Below are 26,224 nucleotides of genomic sequence, written 5' to 3'. Positions count from 1 at the left end.
ATGATATGAAACTAATACAACAGTGATAGGAGCTGCATAATTGTCAAATGATATAGGAATACCATGTCTTAAAAAAAATTGTATGACAATTTTGACTACCATCAATTTTTAAAATAGAATTTTATTTGCATTGAATTTCTTGAAGCAACATAAGATTTAAAAAAATGCAACACCAAGCACATGAATTCTTTTTTTTTTCAGTCCGCAACATACTTGCTTGGCTGGTGTGAGCCATCACTACAAAAAAAAAAAAAATTCACCGACGCATAAGGAAACTGGACATCGGTGAAAATTAATTTGATCGATGTCTAGTGCATGACGTCATTGAAAGTAGCCTTCATCCACACTTGCTGTTAGGATGTCATTGAAGTTGAACTTTTACCGACGCTCATTCTGGAATCGTTGGTAAACATTCACTCTCACCGTCATTCAAAACAAAATGTTGGTGAAAGCATTTTACTGGCATTCACTTCACATTCTATAAAAAAAAGAAATATGTTTTACCGACACATGGTCATGCTTTTGTCGTTAAAAGACTCTTTCAGCAACATAGTTCCCGCAAAAGTTTCTTTATTGATGCATTTCGTCCGTCAATAAAGCTTCATCGACTCTATAACTCCGCTGGAGCCCTTCTTCTCGTATCTTCCTCCTTCTTCTTTTCCTTTCTCTTCCTCCTTTCCACTGGTCTTTGCCAAATTTTTTTGTGATGCATCCATGCAGACGACCCACCAAAAAAAAAAAAAGAGACGCTTGGGAGGGGACGCGATGCCTCCCTCTCCATGAGTGAGAAGGGGAAGGCCAGTTGCCTCTACCCTTTGCCGCCAGTGGGCTGGCGCTGCCTTGTTGTGTCCGGCGAACCTGCCGACGATGGCAAGGCAGCAGCAGACTGCTGGAAGCGAGGGAGACGGGCTCATTACCTCCACTTTTTGTTTTCAAATGAAGGAAGAAAAAAGCAAATGTGGGAGTCGTTGTCCCCACCTTCCCTCACGGACTGTCTGGTTTGCTGATGAGGGAGGGCCGCCGGTACTCTCCCTTCTCATAGAGGCAGCGGGAGGCATCCCTTCTCCCGCCGGATTCTGTCAAGCGTCATTTCTTAGAAAAAAAAAACATGGGCCATCCACCTAAATGGCCCACACCAGCCGAGAAACATGTTCGGCTGGCTCTTGCATGATCAAAGACTCTCTCTCTCTCTCTCTCTCTCTCTCTCTCTCTATATATATATATATATATATATATATATATATATATATATATATATATATATATATATATATATATATATATATATATATATATATATATATATATATATATATATATGCCTCAATGTACTTGCACCCGTGCTTTTTGGAATGCTGCATCAGGCAACAAATCGACTATTTGACAAACTCTTCCAAAAATGTGAAGATATTGTAATTCTCTTGACATTTGAAGAGTTTCTTACAAAAAACATTTCCAAATATATTTTTAACTTTTTTGGTTTTTTTCATATTTCAATCACTATTATGTTTATCAATGTTTTCCCATAAAATTAGTAGAGAACTCAAATATTCATAAATTTCTTTACTTTTTTGTATACGTTTCAATTTTTAGAACTTTTAATGTTGTCCTAAGAAAAATGAACTTTCTTATTGATACTCGTGAAAACCTTGTCAATAAAATCCCAAGGAACAGTTTGGTAGCAAAATCATCTTGTAAGTGTTTCAAAAATCTCTCCCATAAATTGAAGCAGGTTCATGGACCAATAATTTTAATGTATGCTCCAACCTTTGAGACAGATTCATGGGGTACTTACAAAGTGTCTTTGCTGTCAAACGACCTCCAAAAATATCATTTGAAACTATGAACTTTCTTATTAATACTCGGTAAAAACCTTGTCAGTAAAAATCTAAGAATGACATGTGTGACAATATTTCGAGTCATTCTCATGCATGAATGTTGTTAGTGAGCGTGCTCACTAACATCATTCTTGTCATTTTCTTCCAAAGGTTTGTCATAAGAGCAATGTTTGCCGACTTGGCAAGTCAACTAGTTGACTCAGCTGACTTGGCTCGACTTGGCCCCTTACCAAGACCACTTAAGAGAGGACTAAGTTTGATCAAAACTAGCCTAACAACTTGTTTGACTTGCAAAAAATTTGGATATATAAATGTTATACTGGCTTTAGTGCTTATTTTTGTAAAGTAGTTATCTTACATTGCTACATTGATGCTTGATCATCAGTTATCTTGAAATATGCAACTATAAAGTCATCATGTTTCTTCTTGTTACATAGATACTAAATATAACTTAGTCATGACTTCATTTGATGGTAGTTCAACTTATTTTTGAGTTACACATGTTATCAAGACATTCTACAACCTTTTTATGTTTAAATAACATGCTATATTTTATTTTCAAAAACATATATTTAACAAAGCCCAGCCCAAATCACTGAATTGACCCATCAACTCACCAGTCAATATTGAATGCATCAAGTCCTGAGCCACCATGTTTGAAACTTTTCTTCGAAGCTTCCTTTTCCACAAATAGTTTCTTAAGAAAATCTGGAAAAGTATTGAAAATTACAAATCATGAAGATTTCAAAAGAATAAGGAATTATATGTTAATTGATACTTATGTTGAGAAAACTAAATAAATCATTGCAAAGGTTTCTAAAAGATAAAAGTGTCAAACAAACAAGGGGAAAATCTCAAATGTGTAAAAATATATTTTCTCATGACATCTTACCCAAATGTTGTGATAACATATATCATGGTACTATCACAATTATAGAGATTTTGCAAAACTTTCCCCCATTTGTTATGAAGCTTCATGAGATTAGCAATATTAGTTGAAGACATTGATGAATATTGCTAATGACCTTGGTTGTCAATCCATGGAGTTGTCGAACAATTAGTCAATCATGTAGATTAAGTTGCTCAACTAGTCAAGAATTGGCTTGTGATCAACTTGATTTGATTTTGGTAATTTACAATTTTTTTGTTTTTTCTTATTAAAACAGAAAATATTCTTGTTTCTATTTTTGCCTAACTGTGCTTTGTTTGCACAAAGCTTTTGTTTTTTTGTTCAACATACACTTTTTATTCAACCTATTGTGGATAAACTAGGGATTTTGTCATTGAACCTTACTTTATTCAATTAAATTATTAAAGTGTTGATTTATTCAGATAAATACTAAAAATTACTATACATCAAAGCAAAAGAAAAAACAGGCAACCGGAATTTACAAATTAGAAAGCATAGCAACAGTGTCACAACTAGGGTTGATACGGATAATAGAAATTCTGTGGCCGGCGGTTATAGTATTCGTGAGGTTGAGGTGATAAAATATTTAAAAACCGTCGCTAAAAATGTTCTACTGCAGGTTGTACATGCTTGTGCATATTTATGTTATAGACAAAAAGAAATTCGATAGTATATCTTTTTCATAGGTTTTCATTTTCAAAGGGACAAAATTATGTACATAACATAGCAAATATTTAAAATATTTAAAGATGTTAATTTAAACTTAAATTTTTTGGATAGGCTTAGCTTATATTTATGTATTATCAATAATATTTGAAGAAACAATTTTCAAAAGATAAACTGGATCAGGTTAATAAGCCTCACCAACTGAGCTCCGCACTGGTCCCGACTTTTCAACCTGGCCGAACAAACGCAGCGATTTGAGGATACATTGATGTAATGTTTATGGGTCAAGTCCTTGGTGGGATCATGTCAGCTGTATCAACTGAGGGTAATTTCTTGGTATTTCCCGAGATTCCACACTTGGCGATGCGTTTCTAGCAGGGCTTCTTTTTGAAGTTATTCGATAATCAGGGGAAAGTTTTTGAGTCGTTCACTTACAATGGTGTGTAAGATGGGAAGGGGGAGAGAGATGCGTGCCGAGTCGTCGGCGGTCTCATTGCCGAAGCAGCCGAACTATCGTATGCAGCACACGCAAAATAGAGATTTCAGAGAGAGGAGGAGGAGAGCGAGCGTCGGCCTGAGCCATTTCTCGGGGACCCAATTCGTTGGCGCGGCGAGGGAGGAGGAGAAGGACGAGGAGATGCCTGCTCAGAAGCGCGCTTCGGACGAGGACGACTCTTCTCCTGGGTCTCCTGCCGTCAAAGAAGAAGAAGAAGAAGATGATGAAGGTGACGAAGGAGAAGCGGAAGGAGGAGAAGGGGCGGGAGGAGGAGGAGGAGGAGGAGGAGGAGGAGGAGAAGCTGAGGTGGTGGCGGAGGAAGAAGCGGAAGAGAAGGAAGCAGAACGCCACGGTAACTCCCCGTGCGACGACCCATCGGTTTTTTTTTCCCGGTCTTCGCTCGTAAAGATGTTCTCCGTTTTTTGCCACTCTGCTACCTTCATCTGTTTCTCCTTTGTTGGTGCCTCAGATTCGGAGGGCAGCCCTTCGTCCAGCAGCGGCGAGAAAGATGAGTACGTTTCTGTGCTTCCTCTTTTCGTTCTTCTTATTCTGCTCCTCGGTTCGTGGTCGCTTTCTCTCACCCTCCGTCTCCGTGACGATCTTCGTCTCTCTCTGAATTCACATTTTACGTTGCATCTCTGGGATGAGTATTCGCTGTACTTCTGGGCTTTCTTTCGACGTGGAAGTTCTCCCCCTCAGTTGTGGCGTTTTCGTTTGTACTCGTGTATCCCTGGCGTTTTTCTTTCTCAGTTTGTTGGCGACTTCGAGAATTTGGTGCTTCTCTGATGGTGGTAGTATGCACATTCGAGATTGCTGCAATCTACGATATCGATCGAGCAGAACAACCCGCATTTTGATTTTAGCGCGCGGCAGTTGGTTCTCTGCTGGGCGGTCATTATAGTGAATAGTTTGCCATGTTTCGCTGTCTTCCTTAGCAATGTGGATCTATGTACCGCACAGTGGTGGTGGTATACTTTTAACCCAGAAGGTTGTGCAGGATTTTCCACTTCTAATGTCAAGGGGAATAACTTTTCCTGATTTCTGCTCTCCTTTGATCGCCTTTCATATTTTGGTGGCACGCTATTTCTTGTCCATGGATGTTGGACTTGGGATTCTTGCTCAGACAGAGCAAACATGTGAGGCATGAGAAATGATCGATCAGGCTTGTAGCATGCTAAATTGCTAATCTCTCAGTAATTAATGAACGTGACCAGATCATTGTCATCTATTATTCCTTGACGCCGGCTACTGTGCTTTATGCGGAACAAACTTCTTACCAAATTTTATTTTCACAGTTCTTTCATTCAGACCAACTGTTATGCTGTTTCATGTGCTGGCACTGTTACCGATGTTGTTGGCCAAGCAACTAGTTTTCCATGGTAGTCCGATGCATGGTTCCATGATTTTGCAGGCACATGCTGCCCCTGGTTGCTTTCTTCTCTTTTTTCTTCTTCTAAGGATAGTCGTTGTGAAATGTTATTTATGCTTCATTTTTTTGACCATATACAATTTTCTGGAAGCAGATGTACTTTTGATAGGCATTGGTTCTAGTCTTCAAACAAATCTTACCTGCGGATAATTTTCAGATGATTTACCTACATCTACATGTGCCACTATTGTCCGACATGAATTTTGGAGCCGCTTTTATGACACATCCATCTTAATAAATTGAGTCATGATTTTTTACCGTCTCAACAGTTGAAGCTTTTAGGTTTTAACACGGTAGAAATAATTAGAACTATTAAAAAATAATTAAAAATGATAACGCAGTAAATATTTGACTCAAAATATGTCACAGTGACTAGATCCAATTTTTGGGTGGTTAGCTCCATAAAGCAAACGTCAGGTCTACCCTGTGGTGCTTATTGGCGTTAGAGCCTAAGCAAATATATATTTTGTTGTTCTCTCTTTACACACACAGGCACACACACACAATCATTTGGGAGGTAGACAGTATAATGTTAGAAAAATATTTTTGTATTCTCAAAATGTCACATGATATTGTACATTTCAATAATATTTCAATGTAAGTGTGATTCATTTTTTTTTTTTGCATTTTGGACAAAAATTCTTTATGTATATTCTAAAAGTTTATGAATTCTATTTTTGTTTATTTTATATTTAAAAATCTTATTATGTTATTTTATTTTAGAAAGAAACATACAAAGCCTTTCATAACTTTAAAACACTACCCTTCTAGTTTTCAAATCATTCGTTCTTTTCTGAAGAAAAATTGTATTTTCTTAAAAGCTTCCTAGGAAAACCTTGTGAACTCACCAAGAATGGTGTTGGTGATCCATTTTGTTTGCATATATGGCCATATAAACATGTGTTTAAGTTTGTAGGTAGAGGGGTGGGGGTAGGGGGAGAGAGGTACATATTTTCATATCTCAGCAACTCCCAGGGGAACTTTCTAGGTCTCCATTCTGTTCGCAAATTACTAAATAATTATTTCTTTGTGAGAGTCTCTGTTCAAGACATCAGTATTCCATTTTTAGGCAGGAAAACTTCCAGTTTTTTAGTCGTTTAGTTCCTGCTCCTTTCATTATGCTTTGCAATATTTTGCATCAAGTGCCCCTGCTATGTTTGCCTTGATACTGACTTTTCTTCTACTCTTCTACTTATAGAAGAGCATTAGCTATTGCACAAGGATGTCACACCTGTTGCATTTGTTTTTGCTTAACAGCTTGCTCAACTAGCTGTTTTAATTGGCTCTTCCCTAATAAACTTTGTGTCATTTGTATACAATCTACCATCTTCTGTATAGTCAAAATATTGGCAACAACAGATATTTAATTATAAGAGAGTTAAAATTATAGATCTTATGAACATGCAATCTGAAAGTTGTGACATTCTTTGGAGGTTCACAACAAATCCTATCCTCGAAGCTGAATAACAAGCTATGTCTGTTTTTTTTTTTTTTGAAATTCTGATGAGAATTCTATGTTGATTTTCGATAGACTGATTATTTGGGAAGAGCTTCATCAATAGGCATGTTTCACATGTTTTGGTAACATACTTTTGTGGAATAGGGCAAGTAGGGGCATGACTTTTGAGTTTCTTTAGTACCTGGGTTGGTCTAAAACCATGAGAATGTTGACCAAACATTCTTCCACAAAATATATATAAGGTTATACTCTGCTACATGTAATGCTGAGTACTAACATGCCATAGTGGGAATTGCAGTGCTTGGGACAGAAAATCAGAATTTGAATTCTATGTTTTGTGTTTAAGAATCTCAATTCTTTTAGAAGTATCAACCTAATCTCATGTCTGGCTTCCACTTGGGAGTCTCATTGCCCTTAAAAATCATAATTCCATCAGAAATTTCAATTCTGTTCTGGTTCTTATAAAATTTCATATATCACTTCCTAAATGGTTTCTCATGTTGCTTCCTACATGCTTGTTCCTTCCCAGTTGCTCTAGTAATTTGAGATGACCTTCTAACTTTCATTTCTGTCTCCTTTTCATTTCCATTCTTCTTTGGACAATGTTTTGACACCAATAATGCATCATATACTACTAACAAAATAACTTTAGCTAAATTGATCCTTGTCAATGGCTGGGAGAAGTTTATGAATGAAATTTTGAGTCAGATAGGTGTTAATTGGCTTTTGTATTTTTAGGACATAATAGGAATAAGGCCCGTATGTTATGTGAAGCTATTCTAGTGACTGAGTACATGATTTCTTACATTGAAAGACAGAGGGATAGAATGGTAAATTTTGTGGCAGTGATTGCTGTTTGGAGTATGCAGCTACTCTGAAATGGAAAGGAGTTGCTACTTGCTAGGTTATTCTGAAAGGATCTCCTGTAAGTTGGATGCATGACATTCTACAGTGCCATTTATCAATTATAGCTATAGTGTTCTGCACAATAGCCAGTGTTGTCTGGATTGGCTATAACAGTTCCTTTTATATGTGAGTATCTGAGAATCTTTTAGTTTTATAATTTTATTAGCACTTGTCTCTCATGAGGAATTTCATGTTTCAAGCTTTCCAAAGTTTTTCTCAAAAGTGCCATTTGTTCATATGATGTTGCTTTGAAGTATTCTCTCCCTCCTTTTTTCCTTTTTATCAGAAATTGTGATTGCTCGTTAAGCTATTTTTATATTTTAAAAAACTGCAACTTTTGGGGCTTTATTTATTTTTTTGATCTATTCTACAGAAAAATGTCCACATTCCAGGTTTCTTTCTTTCTTGCAGCTTATCATTTTTTTCTTGTTCGACGGTCACATATAGTCCATGTATGTGAATAATTTTTTCATTTATCATCAAACAGCTGTGATTTGAGGTGACTGGAGCATGGCCATCCAAGATGGTTTCAAAGAAGTGTTGGGCCTTAATATGCAGGAACCATAGCAATTATGGTTCTCTTTGGAATGATTGCAAGGCCCTTCAATATCAACAATTGTAGTTTGATGCTTGGACGTTATTCCTGTTGGTCAACTCCTTTTCCTCATGTTACGTGTCATACTTCTTGAAACATTACCAATTGGCGGTTGATTTCGAAGATAATGTCTTATACAACTCTTAGAGATCATGAGGATGAAACTTTTAGAATAGATGGGTTTGTAGCAGAATTTGGAACTGTGCGGCAGACGATTAGGATTTTTGTTTGAGTATCAATATTTGGATTTTGTTTCACAATTTCTACATCAGTGTTACTATTTTAGAATTAAGAGAAATTCTGTTGTTATGGGGTTTTCGACAATAATTTTATTGCTGAAGTAGCTGAAATATTGAAAAGTATGATAATTTCATGGCTCTAGACAAGGCAGAGGGTGAATTGAACATCTTTTGTCATAGAAAAGGGTACCGTCATTAGTTGTCATATGATATTTGTTTCTGCTGTGTCAAGGAGTATGTGAACTATAAGGTTCAAAGTTTGGACTATGATTTCTTCTTTGTGTTTAATTCTATATCTTCACCTTTTAAAGACCATTCTTGATGATAAAACAAAGCAGTAATCTGTTTAGTATATATTGTGATGTTTTAGGGCCCTGTTAGTGACAAAAATGCAGTTTTAAGTGACATGATTTAATGCTAACCTCCTTGTCAATGAAAAGTGGGTTTATAATGTTGTTTGTATGTACTTGTATATATTTCAGTTGTGCATATTATATAAACTGTATTCATATGTGTTCTTTGCATATATAAGTTTATATATGTATATACAATGATACATAGGACATATTTGTATTCTTTATTTCTCTTTGTATTTGTTTCCCTTATTTATCTTCATTTTTTCTGCATTTATTTGATGCTGGAACCCCTGATATATTTCTAGCTGTTGGCTCCTGTGACAGCTCTTTCTTTTGTTATATAAGGACCAGTTGGGTCCACTTGTAATGTAGCCTTTCTTAAGGCTGTTCTACGTTCTCTTGTGCTCCATTTAATAAAGTTTTCTTCACATTCAGTTGGATCATTTCTTTTAGGCCTTAGTGCCTTTCTTGAGGACTGGTTTTTGCTGTTTGAACTTTGAACAGCAATCTTTAGTGCCTTGGTGGTGCACTGTTTTTCTCAACTGTTGGGAGGTTTTCCTTTGTAAGTAAAGTATAGATGTTATATCTATACTCGTTTCTTGAGAAAGTTGAGGGTTGCACTCACCGAAGGAGATTTCAAGAATTCAGGTTTTTATCTATATTTCAAACTTCTTACAAGCCCAACCAGGTTAACCCAAAATCAGATCTTGCCGAATATATAAAAAATTTGGGGCATAATCCTGCCATAAATGTGATGTTATCATGCAACTACCTCTTTTACGTTAAAGTTTTTAAAATTTTTTGAGAAATTGATAAGAGTTTAGGCGAATTTTTGTGTTGTTATCCCTAATTTCTTGTATGTTGTGTTTGTCTTTTTCATGCCTTTCATTTCTCCCTTTAAGTAGTATATATAAAGGGCTGCATTTAGAAAGCACTCTTCTAATTTTCTACTTCATTTGACAAGTGGATGCATGTAGCGTTGAAGAAAGTATTGGTGGTAGGCAAGATATCTACCAAGCAACCTCCATATGATTTTCTGTTGACTTTCTAGCATGTTTCTCAATTACTAACTCATTATTCATGGAGTCATTGTGGTTGTTTAGCTGCTTTAGCCATTAGGTTTTTATGTACTATATTTCTTTGAAAAGTGCCCTTTATTTTTTTCTGCATATGGCTGTTAGTGGTGTTTCATGAAGAGATAAAGCACATCAACATGGATTACCATTCTGTTCTCACCATAGTTTTGTTTAGTTTTTTCTCATCAGCAATGTTGCACTGTCAGAAAAAATATGATATGTTGCACAGAATCAGTATATCAATTTGTTGTTTTTGATGTTCGAGGATTTTTACAATTTTAGTTAGTAGCTTCTGCTAGTTTCTTTGGTTTGGGTATGTAATTGACAGCTTCTTAATTTTTAGGTGGCTGAATGCTTAACCTTTCTTAAAGCAATTTCGTTTACCGATTCCTTTTATCTGTCTCCATGTGAAATCTCTTTTAAGTATAATCTTAAAGCCAAGTTCATGGTCTATAGAGAACACAGAATTGAAATTGGCCACTAGGATTCATGGAATTTATGCTAGCATAAACAGCAAAAATTTGACATGGTGGTAACGTTCTTGTTTTATTGTCTCACTTGCAGATTTGTCCTTGTAAAGTTGTCAGACATACGGAAGGAGGTACAGTGCCCCATCTGTCTAGGTATGACTATTTATGAAAGAAAACAAGATTTCTTTGTTGATACATTTAACCAGGCTGTCTAGGAAACTGTGTCTTACACATGAATTTGAAGATGAGGCTTTGAGAAATTGCTCCTGATATGACATGAGAGATGTGCAAGTGTAAGAATATGTGTATGATCCATTGTCCGGTTTGAATGTTCTCTATATGTGCGTGCCCTTGTCCAATCAAATTCTTAGCAATAACACATGGACATCTCACACTGAAACAAATAATAGACACTCAGTTTATAAGTGTTAAGTAATCAGAAGCAGTTAAATTTAAAATGCAATGTGCTGCACGCTGACAAGATCTTAAGAAAAAATTAAGAATTAGGATTTCAAGGGACACATAAGCATCTAACATTGAGAACAATAATTAGAAACTCGGTTTAGAACCGTTAAGTAATTATGAAAATGCAATGTGCTGACTGGCAACATTTTAAGCAAAAAAATATTAAGAATTGGGATTTTAAGGTGACAGTTACAAAGTTTATTGTCATTTGGACTAAGGTTATCCTTGTCTGAATCACTGGCGTCACATCAGGCTTATTAGGAATCTCAGTCACTGAGAAGTGTTTGCAAGTGTAACTTCAGCAGTGAACAACAGTGGTAGAGATTCAAATGAATCAAATCTTTTGTAAGGATAAGGTTGTCACTAAAAGTTTAGTTATGAAATATAATGTACTTGCTAACAGAATTTAGAGCTAACAAATATTAAGAGGTAGTAGTTTAGAAGACATTGATGAAGCTAGTTTTTGGTTTGGAGTAGAGGTTTCCTGATATGAAACACTTACAGCAGATCGGGCCTATTAGGAATTGCAAACACTTACAAGTGTTTAGAAGGTTTTGTTATACTATTTAGAAGTTACTCTTTTGATTTGAAGGTTGTTATTTAGTCCTTTGTAACCATGAAATTTATCTAATCAGACAAATAAAAAGGGCATTGATTATATGCACAAACTTTGGACGATTCCTCTATCATCCCTAGTTTTCCATAATGTGCAGTACATTGTTTTGACTTGTAAATTTCAATGCTAAGTTCCTTTTCCAGAAGGTTCGTAAATGTTCTAAGGTTGTAGACTAAGTCACATGGGTATGGAGATACAGGTATAAAACACTGTAATTTTAGAAAATGTGGTATGGCAATGTGTGTGTGTATATATATATACGCAGAATAGCACACAAAAATCAAAATGAAAGCGACATTTAGATAAACAACTGATATAAACAAAAATATTATATGTTAATGAACAATAACTCTAAAAAACAGAATGAAAAGTTAGAAAAAAATTAAATCAAGTAAAATTAGTACTTTGGGTCAGTTTTGAGTTAAAAGTACCCAAGTGTGTCCAAGTACCCACTTTAGATACAGGTACGGCTGGCGACACGGGTACATAGCTGCAATATGGATTGAATTCATGATCTCCAAAGTTGCTTAGGCATGTTTATGGCAATATTAGGCTGTTCATGAGTTTTTGCTTAACCATCAGAACTTTAAAATCCTTATGAAGTGGTGTCAAGATATGCATGATGCACTAGCATTAGAAAAACGTGAAGTCCTACCTGTGTTACATCAAATGCGACATCATGCTCTGCAGTAACTAGGTTCCAGCTCACTTTTGTTAGTGAATCAAACTGAACATTCTTTAAGGAATGTAGTTTCTGAAGTTCTGAGCCAGCAGTTGTCTGGCCATTATTTTTTCTTATTTCTATTGCGCTGAGATTTACCAATTTCTTTCATGGAGCTGGTTTGAAATGCAAGAAATTATGAAAAAATTGGCTTTTCTTTTTTTTCCCTCAGGGATCATAAGGAAGACAAGAACTGTGATGGAGTGCCTGCATCGCTTTTGCAGGGAATGCATTGACAAATCAATGAGACTTGGGTATGCTCACAAATAGACTAAAATCTTTCTACTGAAGTATTCATATGCCTTTCCGTTTTGCCATTCAAAAAGATAAGAACAATATTAAATACTAATAAACTATGTGAATATTTTCTAATTTTCTTGCTTAAATGGGTAATGGACAATAAATGAAATCTGCTGCAGGAATAATGAGTGTCCTGCCTGTCGTACACACTGTGCAAGCCGTCGTTCTTTGAGAGATGATCCAAACTATGATGCTCTAATAGCAGCCATATACCCAGATATTGATAAATATGAGGAAGAGGTACTCGAGAGAATGAAGTAATAAATATGCTTTGTATAATTTTATTATCCTCATTTTTTTTAACAGCACTTCAATTAATGGAATAATTTATTTTTCATGTAAACCATGTGGTGAATAACAATTTCAGGAGCTGGCCTTTCATGAAGAGGAAAAGACCCGAAATAAGCAGGTTGTGTATGAGTAGCACCAGCACATATTAATTGTAGTAACGTTATGTGACAGTACCATGTGACACTGCTCACTTGGCATTTTTCTTGTTATAGATTCAAGCATCTATTGCTCAGACGCTTCGTCGACAATCAGAGGCACTTGCTAGAAGGCGCAACACAGCAAAAGCAACAGCTGCAGCCTTTGCAAGAAAAGCTCATGGAAATTATCGGAGTGGCCATGGACAAAACAGCTACTTGAGAGGAAAGGGTAAGAATAACCATGAAACTGGGAATACAGCAGCCTCTGATGATGAGGATGAGGATGATGCAAATGGCAATGAGGGTGCCAAAGATTCATCTTCTGCAGATGACCCTTCTCCTGATTTCAGGCAGAAAAGGATTAAACGATGGACTGGACAGTCTCGTTCTTCACCTATGAGAACTTCTATGAATGCAGATGCTGCATGTGATGAAAATGATGAATTGGAAGTTAGTAGAGAAAGCACTGGTGCTTCTCCAGGGTTAGGTGGGAATCCTGAAGTTCTTGTTTGGGGAGGGGGAGGTATCAGAAGCCATACAAGATATGGTAGTGTGAGTGGATCAAATGGTAAGTTTTCTAGATGCAGCCGCATGTCAAAGCTTATGGATTACCTTGTGAGTAGAAGTTCAGAGGAAAATGATGATGGGGTATACATCTAAACTTGCTGGGTGAACACCTCTTTCTGAAAAGGATCCAAATGATGATGCTTTATATAGAGACGCACACACACACACACACACACACACACACACACACACACACACACACACACACACACACATATATATATATATATATATAGAGAGAGAGAGAGAGAGAGAAGCACCATTAAATGTTTGTCATGATCAAGTTTTCCTATGCAAATGCAGTTTGATATACATTTCTTACTCATATCCTGGAATGAAGAGTGTGTTCCCAATTTGCAACAGCCATATCTATGTTGTCGACCAACCTTGTCTGTGAACCATCTGTGCCAGGTAAATCGATCTGCCATATTAGTTTCTTTTTAATTATTTCATAAAATTATTATAACAAATGCACTCTAAGGTTAACACTCTAAAATTGCTTGTCTGTTGGTCTATAGTTCATTGCTCTCCAGTTACCTGTTCAAGCTGAAGATCTGGAGATAATGGTTGATAAATCTGGAAGTAAGGTCATCAATCAGTTGGGACCAGGGCTTGATCTATCAACACCAACTAATCAGCACTTCAACCCCAAATTTGACTTTTCGGGGGAGAAGCTGGAAACTTTGGGAAGTCAAGAAACTCTAGCAGGAATCTACACTAATTATGCTAGTAGTCAGGGTGACATGGTAAATATTTTCTTGTTTTTGCACCTTTTTCTTTTTAACCATCTTTCTTTTTTTGGGCTCTAAGGTAACCGCTGCACTGCTCCTACTGGTAGGTATTGGTATATCGGCAGAAATCATCAGCTCTTGATGGAAGACCATGATTGTGTTAGTTTTCCCTTTCAGCAAGTGTCCTTGGTAGTCGTATTTGTACATAGCCTTCAAAAGAAGGATATCTGATGCCGCCCTCCAGTTGCTGACTGCTGTAAAAAGGTTAACACTGGAAGAACTCCAAACCATGTAACTTTTGGCAATGGTGGGCACCATTAATTAAAGCTATAGTATGTCTCATGTTGGATAAGCTTGCTTCATATGAGCTTTTTACCAGTTTTCCTGTTGTACTAAGGAAATACACTAAATGTGCAGGTTCATGTACTTTGGTACTATATAATTTTACTGGTATGGAGTCCTTGAATTGTTCATGACTTCACAAGGAAAACATGAAAGATGGAGACTCTTGTAGTAATTCTTTTGGATTTTTACATCAGCTTGAATTAAGAAAAAAAGGTGCGTCATATGTTGGGTGAACAGCTCTTTCTGAAACTGATTCTTTGCCCTCAATTTACCACATTCAGATTGTGATTGGACGAGACCAACATTTTCATGCTGGAACACAATGTCGGTCATGGTAACATCTTGTGATTTCAGGTCTAAAGATGCCAATGAATAGACTCGGATCATTAAATGCATGTAGACTCAGATTTGGATCAAGTAGGTTGCTGCCAAAAATTGAACAATTCATCATCCGGCCGATTTGCAGCAGTACCTCCTAGTTCTCAGGTTTCTTTGATCTTATATTTGCATCCACTAACCATGATTATGAAGCCAATCATCCTCTACTTCAAAGAAAATACTCAGTTTGCATGAATTCATGAAATAAATCTTAGGACCATGACAGAGGATAACTGTGATTATTAATTGCCAAGGAAAGTTATTGAAATTTGCCACGCAAATTGGTCATTGTAAATAGTCAGTAAGTGCATAAAGTTATTGGTGGCAGCAACTGCCAGCCGTGGTAAGGCGACTTCAATTTGATATTGACCTGTTTTTGGGAGCGAGAAAGGATGACAAGTTCCTTAAAAAATCGCTTGTACGAGGTCATTGTGAACAGATTGATCCTTGTAGATATGAAACCTTCAAGAGCCAAGTTCTCTGCGACAAGGTTCTCCTTGGTTTAGCATTAAAGTTAATTTCTCTGATCCAAATTGGTCAGAAATCAGTTAGAAGAATTCATCTGCCAAAGAGTAATTACGATCACAAGATTTGAAGCATAACATACACAAAACACAGCTTCACTTGGAACCTCGTTTTAAACCAAAGGGAGAAGGCTTAACCTTTTCAGGGTGTCACGAGCCACTTTTTCTTTTTTTCAGGGTGTCATGAGAAGTTGCTGACAGATGCATTTGCTTACAGATCAAGCAAAACACAGAGCTGCGAATGAATAAACACAAACATTTGCTTCCTGATTATAACGATTGGAAACTCATGCAAGGTCAAGTATACATGAAACCTACTTTCAAATAATCATTATGGCAAATAAAACTCGTTCCCTTTCCTGTGATCTAAAATTTAGTATGCATGGCAGATAGACCATTCTATGATATCTTTACGTTGTTTATTATGTAAATGTAGAAGAGCAGGAATGAGAAATGGAACATACATACAATGATCAGCTGAGAAATGGCCCTCGACCTGTCGTTAATCTTAAACAAAAGAAAGAGACAATTCATCAAGAGATGAAAAAAACCAACAATGTGACTGCTGGCGAAAGTCCTCAACCAAATGGAGTTACAAAATTTGCAGATCTGCTCTCGAGCCCCATCGCTTAGGACTTCATACTCACATTATATACCCCCTGTTCTGCCATCCGCCCTGTCTGAGCTGTTTTGCAGACAGCACTTGATGCACATTTTATTAAACGGAACACACACCTCTTCTGTTCCAGCATGTTCAGTAGCCATCAGACGACCTCTTAGGACGTATGCTCTGGTCTGTGATCAGCAACCAGAAAGAATCAAGTGGACTATCAAGAAGCATATATATCACTCTTAACATTTCTTTCTCTGAGCGACTTCAAAAGGCTTTTGGTGCTTTGGAACGTAAATGAACTTGCTGAAATCGTCAGACCCTCTATTTTTCCTTCAGAGAAATGAAGATCATAGCAGTCAGACGTTCATACTAGTGTTTGCTTTGGCCATTAAAACACATAATTTGACAAGAACTTTTCACATCTTTAAGGGGTGGGCGAAGGCCTCCGGCATGAGAACCTGATGCATTGCCTTTGAACAAAGCACTTTCATCAAGCAAGGCTATACTTATTGGTTGTTCGGCTCAAGTTTGGCTGCACTCCGACATTTTATTCGACGTATAAACAAAAAACCATCTGCGTCGGACCTCGATCAAGTGGAAAAAAAAAAAGATCTAAACAACCAGATTGTTGATCATTACAACATTTGCATTACTTACTAGATCGTTGGGTATGATGTATAAATACTTGCACTCAAATAGCACAATAATGTATAAAAACTATTACAAACTAAATCAGAAAGTACTCTTCTATAATTCCCCTAACTAGTGACCTTACGCTCATTAACAGAGTAGAAGACCCCACCCTTCCCCTCATCCCCTCTCAGGGTACCAGGCTTGCTTTCGATGTCTTGAGTGATGTTTTTTCTATGCTTCAGCTTGCATGTCAGCGCCCTCTCTTATTATGTTGTGATACTCCGAAAGTTCAAAAAGAAGATGGCCGCATGCCAGCCCCGCCCTGTTCATTGCGCCAATGCCTTCAGGGACCTTAAAGAGCTTGTTTGATAGGAAGGAATGCACAATGGATCTATACCACCGAGGAAAGATTTCTATGCAGATTAATTTGAGTGGCCCCAACACCCATCTCATCTTGAACAACCCCTGATGTCTTAGACATACAGATCTGAGATATGAGCCACATCCTGGACTTGCTATATGATCCATATTCGATAGTAACAGAAAACACATTGTTTTAAAAAAATGCGATAAATTAAACGGCCGTTTAAAACTTTAAAAATTCACGTTTTTCTTGAAAAAAATGTGAAAAATGAAAAAACTTGTTTTTTCGCATTTTTTCAGTTTGTTTACCCTTTTTTGCTATATGATATTTGTGCTATTAGTTTCTCTTTTATTTTATTTTTCCTTCATTTTTATTTTTTCAAAATTTTTAAAAATTTACCGTATTTTTCTTGTTTTTTCAAGTTCGCCGTATTATACAGAGAAAAACCTCGTCGTTTAAAGTTCCGAGACGTTATTTGTGACTATGCCAATAATATTGGGCCACCATGAACAACCTTTCGTTTTTTGGACCCAGTTCAACCTAGCACATGGACATATTAATTCATTAAATTTATTTGAGTACGAATGCAAGAGTCATAGTTCACCAAACTCAAAATCCGGACCAAGGTCCGGATCCAGATACAAACAAATCTTAGATTTTCAGCCAGTCAGATTCAGTTTTCAGAAGATTTTATCTCGTGAGTTCAGTTCAAACTAACTTAAATCAAAACTCATACACAGATCCTAGTATGAGTAAATTTCAGATATTAAGCTAGCTATAGTATTCATTTAAAGGAAATGACATCAAGTCCAAGTCCAAAACTAAACCTGGTTCAATTAGTTCTGATCATAGTCACAAAAGACTTTCCGGTGTATTAAGCGGTGAGATTTTTTTTCTCGAGTATAATACAACGAGTTTGAAAAAAGAGAAAAATACGGCAAATTTCTAAAAAATAGAAAAGAACTAAAAAAAATAAGTAGATTTCCAACAAATAAAAATTAGAAAATGAAAATAAGCAGATTGACATTAAAAAATGTGAAAAAATAAATAAAATAAAAAGAAAAAAGGCAAAAAAACGTGCTGTTTTTCGTTTTGACATTTTTATAATAAAAAATAGCATTTTTTTTAAGTTTTAAACGGCTGACTTATTTATTGCATTTTTCTCTTTTTTTTTAAAAAAAAACACGTTTTTTGTGACCATGATGAAATAGTTGGATTTTGACAAAACCTAAGCATTTTTTCTGAGAACTCCTTTCTTTTGTCTGCATAACTTAGCTTAAGTTGGATGAACCCCCACCAAATCCATCTTCTCCTGCCAAATATCAAATTATGAACATCTTTCTTATTTTCAAGAAAAAAAAACATAAAAAAGTTTTTTTTTTTCTTCAGCTACATTACTAGTTTGATGTATGACTTTATACCAACTCCCCTGGTTGCTAAGTTGACTCGCCGATTTTGCCAACTATGAATATTTTTGACATGTACATCAGAAAATTGAAAGAAGAACACTTGGAAATTATGAAAGTGATTAGACACCAACTCAGGACTAGTTGACCATCTTGATGCATGGGCTCATATGATACCGAAATGCCAAGGGTTTCAGGTTGACTCGCCGAGTTTGCCAACTATGACTGGGCCCAGGGCGGAGCCAAGGGGGGGCCCGCATGAGCTTTGGCTCCACCTCAATTTTTTTAAAAAATTTATATATAAATTTTAGAAAATTTTGTTTGTTCAATATAAAAATTTTGAAAAATGATATTTCGATCCGTATCAAAATTTAGAAACTTTAATTCGGCTCATTTCATAAAAAATTTCTGACTCCACCCCGTGACTGAGCCGATCGAAAATGAAAATGGAAGCACTGAGAAAAAAATGTTCCATGCTCACAATACCTTGGCTGTCATATTAAGTGACTTCACGTGCCCATATTCAATATCAAGGTAGGCATAAATAAATGCACAGAGATAAATTTTTCCTCATTCCAAACATGCAAAATCTTAAAGATGGTTGGCCTCATATATCGGACCCCCATTTTTGTGTAAATGGAAATCCTTTCTCTTCCTTCCTTGATGACCTCCTTTTTACCCCCCCCACAAGATGGCCTAGTTAAATTCCTCATTTTTTTACTGCCATATCGTGGATGGATGCAGTAAAATTTAATCATATGGCTATATGAAGGTGATATTGATAGTTTAAAGCATACAAATATTCCATACTTATAAAATTGATTTGTTCATCTTGTTATTCAAATTAGAATAAATTACAATCTATGAAAGTGAATCCATGTATGGCTTAATCCCTCCTTGCCTATCAATGTTAAAGTTGTTAACAGGTCAAATATTTGAATGAGGTATATTGTTAACCATATCCGCTTTTTCAGATATTTACAAGTTCAGATTCGAATTCAGATTTAAATATGGAAAAAGAAAATTCAAAACAGAATCCCAATCCAACATCCGATTTCACAATCTGAATCTGATTCTAATCCAATTTTTACATTCACATCAGAATCCAAATCTCAATTTTGAACTGAATCATGCTGAAAATGGAAGGGCATTGGATATAAGCTATTCAATCTGATCAGATATTTATGTATATCTGAATCCGAGTTATGTTATTATTTAAATCTGAATGTGATCTCAAGAAGCCAAAGTTTGAATAATCTTCCAGAATTTCAGGAGGATATGGAAATTAATTTTCCTTTTTCCCCACAACGCCTACTTCTTGCGACTGTTTGGAACTTGGTTCTCTTGTAACATTTTGCAAAAAATAAAAAATAAATAAATGAAAAATAAATAAAACAGGTCTCCGTTACTAAGAGAAACCCATGTTGAGACTACCCTTTCTTTTGTGTGTTTTTTTTTTTTCATTTATTTAGTTTAACTAGAAGATCAATGAATGGGAATACATTTAGGGGCGTTTGGGAGCATGCACTTTCCTTGGAAACTAAACACTTATTTTTCCTTGTTGAAGGTTCATCATGCTTATGACTTTAGATCTCTTGATGGTTGCAGTGCCATTAAATAAAAAATGTCATAATCAAACATAACCCAACAGTTAGCCTATGAAAACATTTCACCTTATTTTTTCTTTTTCCCTTTCTTCAATGCAAAGAATCTTTATAATCAAGGTGGTGCCCGAATATGGTCTGTCGGGTCCAAACCGTGTTGTCCAACTACACAAATTAATATGAAATCATGACACACGCAATGTCGTTTCACAAAAGCAGTGTGAATATATATATATATATATATATATATATATATATATATATATATATATATAAAGAAAGAGAAACCTGTGTATAATGCTCATCTCAGATCCGGACCGCACCACTCCCAAATCAGATCTCAAATCCATGTTTTTTATCCTATAGCATGGATTTGAGATCCATATTAGAGTAGATGCTGAAATGAAATCCACAGGGATTTCAAATCCCCGGTGAGATCAAACGCGACTCAAGTTCTGAATCGTGAAAATCATCAAGGTTAGAGAAGACGCACTCATGAACATCGCACGCCATCAACATTTCTTTGCCAACTAAATAAAAAGGCAACCGTCACACAGGAATGAGTTAGATGAACTCAAAAATCTGATCGACCTTCCGAAGAAGACGAACTTTCGTTTCCATTAATGAAGAGCTTCTTCACCGTCGAAGATACTTTTACATTTATGAAGGGTTCCATTTTGGAAACTCCCCAAGATTTCGCGACTGCCAGTCGAATGACGATGTCAGCGGCGCCGCCGGCCTCCGCAGCGGCGGCCGTTCAGGCGTAGGACTTGAGGACGGCGCCGCAGAAGGAGCAGATGATGGCCTTCCAGGAGCGGGAGTAGAAAGGGACGCTGCAGAACCGCGTCGACGTTTTCATGTCTGCAACTCGTGCTCCTGCTCCGCACCTCGAGCAGAGCCCGGCCAAAGGCTTGCTGCTCTCCATCGTCCTCCTCTGGTCTACCAAGAAGCAGAAGAACACCATTCTTTCTTTCTTTCTTTCTTTCTCTCCCTCCTCAACGTTTCTTCGCTCCTCTGAGCTTGGTGGCTGAACTCTTCTGCTCAGAACTCTCTTATATAGAAGAGGAAGGAGGGAGGGAAGAAGCTCCTTGTCGACGATCAACGGCTTCTATTTCTCGACCGTAAACGTGGCCGAATCCTCGTCGTTGGCGTGACGGTACGCAAGGCACGACTGGTGCGTGATCCGGTCGCGTTCCGCTGCCAGGGGAGTGGAACCGACTAAAATAGACACGGTGGGTCCGGATCCGGAATGCGTTGCCCGGGTCTGGGTTGGTTCCAGGCATTCAAGTTGAAGCGTATGGGAGGAACCGGCCCATGTGGCCTACGTCTTAATCAGTTTCCATCCCCATGTGGGTGAAATTGTTACCATGATGAGATCCAAATCCAAAACTCATGAGAGAAAGATCCAAATCTAAATCTAAACAATATTGAGTAGCAAGTTTATCCGAATCGCAAATCCAGATAGAAAATAAGTCTAGCTGCACCAAGTTGATCCAAACCTCATGTTTTACTTGTTGCTTCTTGTAGATCCATTTTTTAAAGCGAGTACGTGCCCCCAAAGGCTAGATTGACACACTGGAGTTAAATGGTGCATCATAAAACCACCTATTTAAAAGCATCTTTGGACCTTGAAGATAAAGAAAGGGAAGTGACTTCGCCCGCAAAATAGGTACACTGGCTCTGGATCTAGACCTACAAGCGAAGCTCTTTAATTATTCATGGCTGGTCTGACCACGAGCATGGCGGCACTATCTTCATAAGACATGGTGGTCAGGTTCATCTCCTATGTTGCCGGCCCATTAAATGGCTTGTTGTTATAAAATTCTTCTTCTTTGGTCGATTCAAACACAATTCATGACCCTAAAGGCAAGAAAAATGGAGAAGCCTTCGTGAATTGTTGACCTCCTGTTCACCCGAGCATGGCGGGCAGGCGGCACAGTCTTCATAAGACATGGTGGTCAGGTTCATCTCCTATGTTGCCCGCTCATTAAATGGCTTGTTCTTATAAAATTCTTCTTCTTTGGTCGATTCAAACAAGTTCATGACCCTAGAGGCAAGAAAAATGAAGAAGGCTTAAGTTTTTTTTGTACACGTGAATTGTTAACCTCCTGCTCACCAGAAACATAGTTCACTTTGTTTGAAATATTATTCATTCATTTAAAAAGAAAACATATTGTTTTTGATAAATTTTCGTTTGCTTTATAACATTTGAGAAAATAACAAACCTTTTGCTCCATTCAGCAAACATATTTTTATTTTTTATTTTTTTTAATTCTAACTTTTACTGCAAGACAAATTTTCACAGGTCAATAACGGGCCGGAAAGGGACATAAAAACACCAGCTACGGTTCTCATCACCAGCACATTGCATTAAATGCTCCTAGAAGTTCAATATGGATCCGGGTTGTCTACTTACCTTATCCGGATCTGGTACTTCTTTTTCGATATTTGAAAAGCCCTGGTCGACCCCATCCGGTTCAATCTCAAACGGATATGGTGCACCATACCCGATACAATAAATTCGGCCCGCTGCCCGAGTAATGGCAGCAAGGCTGGAGGCAGAAAACGGTTATGGATCTCGGTACGGACCTTACCTCGTTTCCGGATCTTATTTATAGCTCTCATAACTCGACCCAAGTGTTTCCGGCCTTCGCGTCATGTGAAACTTGTCAGTGTCATAACTTGGGACGTTGGAGCCCACATGGATCGTATGACTAAGTTCATGAAATCCGTTTAGTTCACGAACTTTGGCATACAATATTCATGAACTTGGTATACAGTTTTCCCATTTCTCAGATGTTCCCAAAATTTGACACTGTCCAACTTACTTCTTGGAATTTCCCCCCCTTTTTTTAACTTTTTTTTCCTAAACACCCTGGCTGTATGATGGAGATACATAGGGGCTGGTACGGGCCGCTGCCGACACCACCAGACTATCAAAAATTTCATTAAAAGAATTCAAAATTACATTAACATGATCTCAAAATATCCTGGCTTCACCACTAAGTTTTTGGTTTGCATGAACATTTTAAATAGTTCAGGCAAAAAAAAATATGTAACTGTGGAAGGAAAAGGAAGAAAGCTTCGACTCTTGCTCGGCCAGTAGAGAGATTAATCCTCCAACTCAGCCGAAGAACAATGTCGATCGACTTTCACTATAATTCACAAGGCAGACCATTTTTACTCTTAGGTAGGGGCAAAGCCAAAAGGGGGCTTATATGGGCCCTGACTTTACCTCAATTTTTTTTTTTTACAATTACGTGTTAATTTTAGAAAATTTTACTTGTTTTATATGAAAATTTTGAAAAAAGATATTTCGGCCCGTGTCAACATTTAGAAAATTTAATCCGGTCTTTCACATGAAAAATTTCTAGCTCCACCTCTGCGCTTAGGACTCATCGTCCGCTTGACTCATCATTCGGTTAAAAGATAACATTGGTCTACAGCTGCTCTATGAATAAGTAAGTATAACCGACATATCCCCCACTGCCAACATGTAGAGAAAGGAACCCCGATTTAATATGGAGTGGACCTGACCGCGCATGTAGCTTCTTAGATTAATACACTTGATCAGTTGTGGCCGGCCGGAGTTTTGCACCTGGTCACATAAATCAATTCATTGATGCAATTTGATTCACTGGCACTCATGAACAAACTAAAAAATATGTGGACTGAAAGCTAGAGTTGTAAGGCTAATTGGTCCCACAATCCGCACATGCGCCCGGATGTGATAAAGAAGGTTATGCTTCCCACAATAGCGGAGCTACAATGTGGTTGGTGTTGGCCAACACCCACACTAGCCCTTCAAAAATAGTGTTGTAGTGAAAGTGAAACTAAGGCTAGGTGTTGAGTCGGGTACCCGGTACTCAGCCGGACTTGGGCCCAAAAAAAACTTGACTAAGCTCGGTTTGACTTGATAATATTTTTTAAATATATAGTTTATTGTTTTTATATATAATTATAATATTTTATTATGATTAATTATATTTATATAATATTTTAATTAATCATATATTTTTTAATTTAATTCGGCCGGGCCTGGGCCTGGCTCGGGTTAGGGTTTTACGTGTCGGGCCGGCCCGAGCCCAACTCCTTATCAGCACTACCAGGCCAAGTCAGCCCGATGCCCAAGCTTAAGTGAAACTAGGCTTTGTTTGAAACACATGTGATGCTCGGGCCAGCCCGAGCCCAACTCCTTATCAGCACTGCTAGACCGAGCTGGCCCGATGCTCAGACTTAAGTGAAACTAGACTTTGTTTGAAACACATGTGATGCCCACATCAGACCCAGGTTGACAATTGAAATTGCCCTCAGCAATAGGTTTGCAAAGGAATTAGATTCGGAATTAGATTCGGACGATGCACTAACAGAGTGTTCAACGACATCAACACATTAGTTATAACTGGTGTTAGCGTTTAGTATTCCATGCTGTTCCGAAGAATTTGCAGAGCATGCAATAAGAAGGACTAACGTTATATATATATATATATATATATATATATATGGACTTTGTGATTGCTTTCTTATACGTTTATTTGTTTTATTTTATACAATAATGTTTAAAATGGACATTTTAAGGTAGAGAGAGACACTCGCCAGTAAGGTTATTAACAAAAGGGCATAAAACAATTAACGTAATTCATATTTCAAGTCATCTAAGTCACCGGACTCTTCAATTTTACTGCCACACCAGTGTTTGCATCGAGTCGAGTGCGCACCGGACAGGGGTGCAGCTTCGACTCACACCCGAGCCCAGTTAGAATGTCATATTACTAAATTATTTATATAATATATGTTGTTTTGATATTTTTCTATGCAATACAATTATTCAAGTATGTTATATACATTAATAACTAAATTGTAATAATATGCTTATTCTGTTATATATATAATAAATTTAAAAAAAATACTATTGTCGCACCTACATTTTTTGGGATGTGCCGTTCCGGCTCCCGCACCCTGCACTACGGTGACATAGCAAGTCATTATGATTCATGAATCTATACGTACACAGGGTTACATACATATAACTTTCTTGATGAAGAATAAATTGAGATTTACAGGCATGAAAGTTCATGAGAGGAAACATGGATCACATAATCCAAACTGATTCTTGATAGACTATCTATGAGTCTTCATACTTTAAAATATTTGTGAAGAAAGCATGGTAAGATATTTGGTTGTCTGTTAATACCACTGGGAATCTTCATACATTAGCCACGGTTATTATGTTTAGTGACGGTGCAAACCGTAGCTGAAAAGAAGTTGATACGGTTCCAAATTAGAATTCCCAACGGCGCCCTTCAACGTTGCAAATTAAATGAGAATTCCTAACGTCAAAAGCCGTTGGGAATGCAAATTCACATGCCAATGGTCTTAAGCGTTGGGAATTTACATGCCGACAGATTAATGCTGGCCTTGGCATATAACAAATGCTGACGGTTGTGGGGAGTACTCTATGCGAAGAACCCTCGACGTGCCATATTGATCAGCAGAGCCACAATTTTTTTTTTTGTTAAAGAACACTAATTGAAAGAATTTTAATTCAATTGAAGGAAATTTAAATTTTAAGGGGCTCCAACATATATAAATGAACAAATTATTCGGTGCATCAACGACATGTACATTAAGAAATTTTGACCGACTAATGCGGGGCAATACCCACACCTAGGGCTGCACAACTAGCCAAGCCAATTCGGGTTCAACTCGAACTTGCACGAACTCGGCTAGTACTTGATTCATTTATAAACGAGCCGAGTTCGAACTTACAAAGATGCTTGAAGCATTAAATGAGTTGAGTTCGAGTTTTATAAACTTGACTCGACACTATACTCTATATAATATTGTCAAAACCGGTTTGACAAGTTACACAAGTTAAACGAGTTAACACTTACATGGGTTGAATGAATTAATGCTTACACGAGTTAACGCTTAAACGAGTTAAACGGGTTCAACGAGTCGAGTTCGAGCTCGATTTCGTATAGTCGAGCTTGTGCTCGAGCTTGCTATAAGGAGCTCGAGTTGAGTTCGAGCCGAGCTCAAGCTCAAGTTTTTTGAGCCGACTCGAGCTCGATCTGGCAAAGCTCAGG

The 26,224-nt window shown here is 37.2% G+C and overlaps 2 protein-coding genes across 2 annotated transcripts; one reads left to right on the top strand and one right to left on the bottom strand.

Moving 5' to 3' along the window:
• Positions 1 to 3,872: 3,872 nt before the first annotated feature.
• On the top strand, positions 3,873 to 14,836 carry LOC116264908 (putative E3 ubiquitin-protein ligase RING1a). Its single transcript, XM_031645365.2, has 10 exons — positions 3,873 to 4,262; positions 4,380 to 4,422; positions 10,535 to 10,593; positions 12,415 to 12,496; positions 12,662 to 12,782; positions 12,910 to 12,951; positions 13,046 to 13,618; positions 13,841 to 13,948; positions 14,056 to 14,283; positions 14,376 to 14,836. Exons 1-10 carry the CDS (start codon positions 3,881 to 3,883, stop codon positions 14,421 to 14,423), a joined length of 1,686 nt encoding a protein of 561 aa, XP_031501225.2. The 5' UTR covers positions 3,873 to 3,880; the 3' UTR covers positions 14,424 to 14,836.
• Positions 14,837 to 20,699: 5,863 nt separating this feature from the next.
• On the bottom strand, positions 20,700 to 21,180 carry LOC116264753 (uncharacterized). The gene has a single exon (XM_031645129.2). The coding sequence runs from the start codon at positions 21,097 to 21,099 to the stop codon at positions 20,893 to 20,895; it is 207 nt and encodes a 68-aa protein (XP_031500989.1). The 5' UTR covers positions 21,100 to 21,180; the 3' UTR covers positions 20,700 to 20,892.
• Positions 21,181 to 26,224: the final 5,044 nt, after the last annotated feature.

Source organism: Nymphaea colorata, chromosome 11 (genome assembly GCF_008831285.2).
Source record: "Nymphaea colorata isolate Beijing-Zhang1983 chromosome 11, ASM883128v2, whole genome shotgun sequence".
NCBI lineage: Eukaryota > Viridiplantae > Streptophyta > Magnoliopsida > Nymphaeales > Nymphaeaceae > Nymphaea > Nymphaea colorata.
The sequence above is the reverse complement of the archived record's forward strand: the minus strand, read 5'-3'. Positions and strand labels throughout refer to the sequence as shown.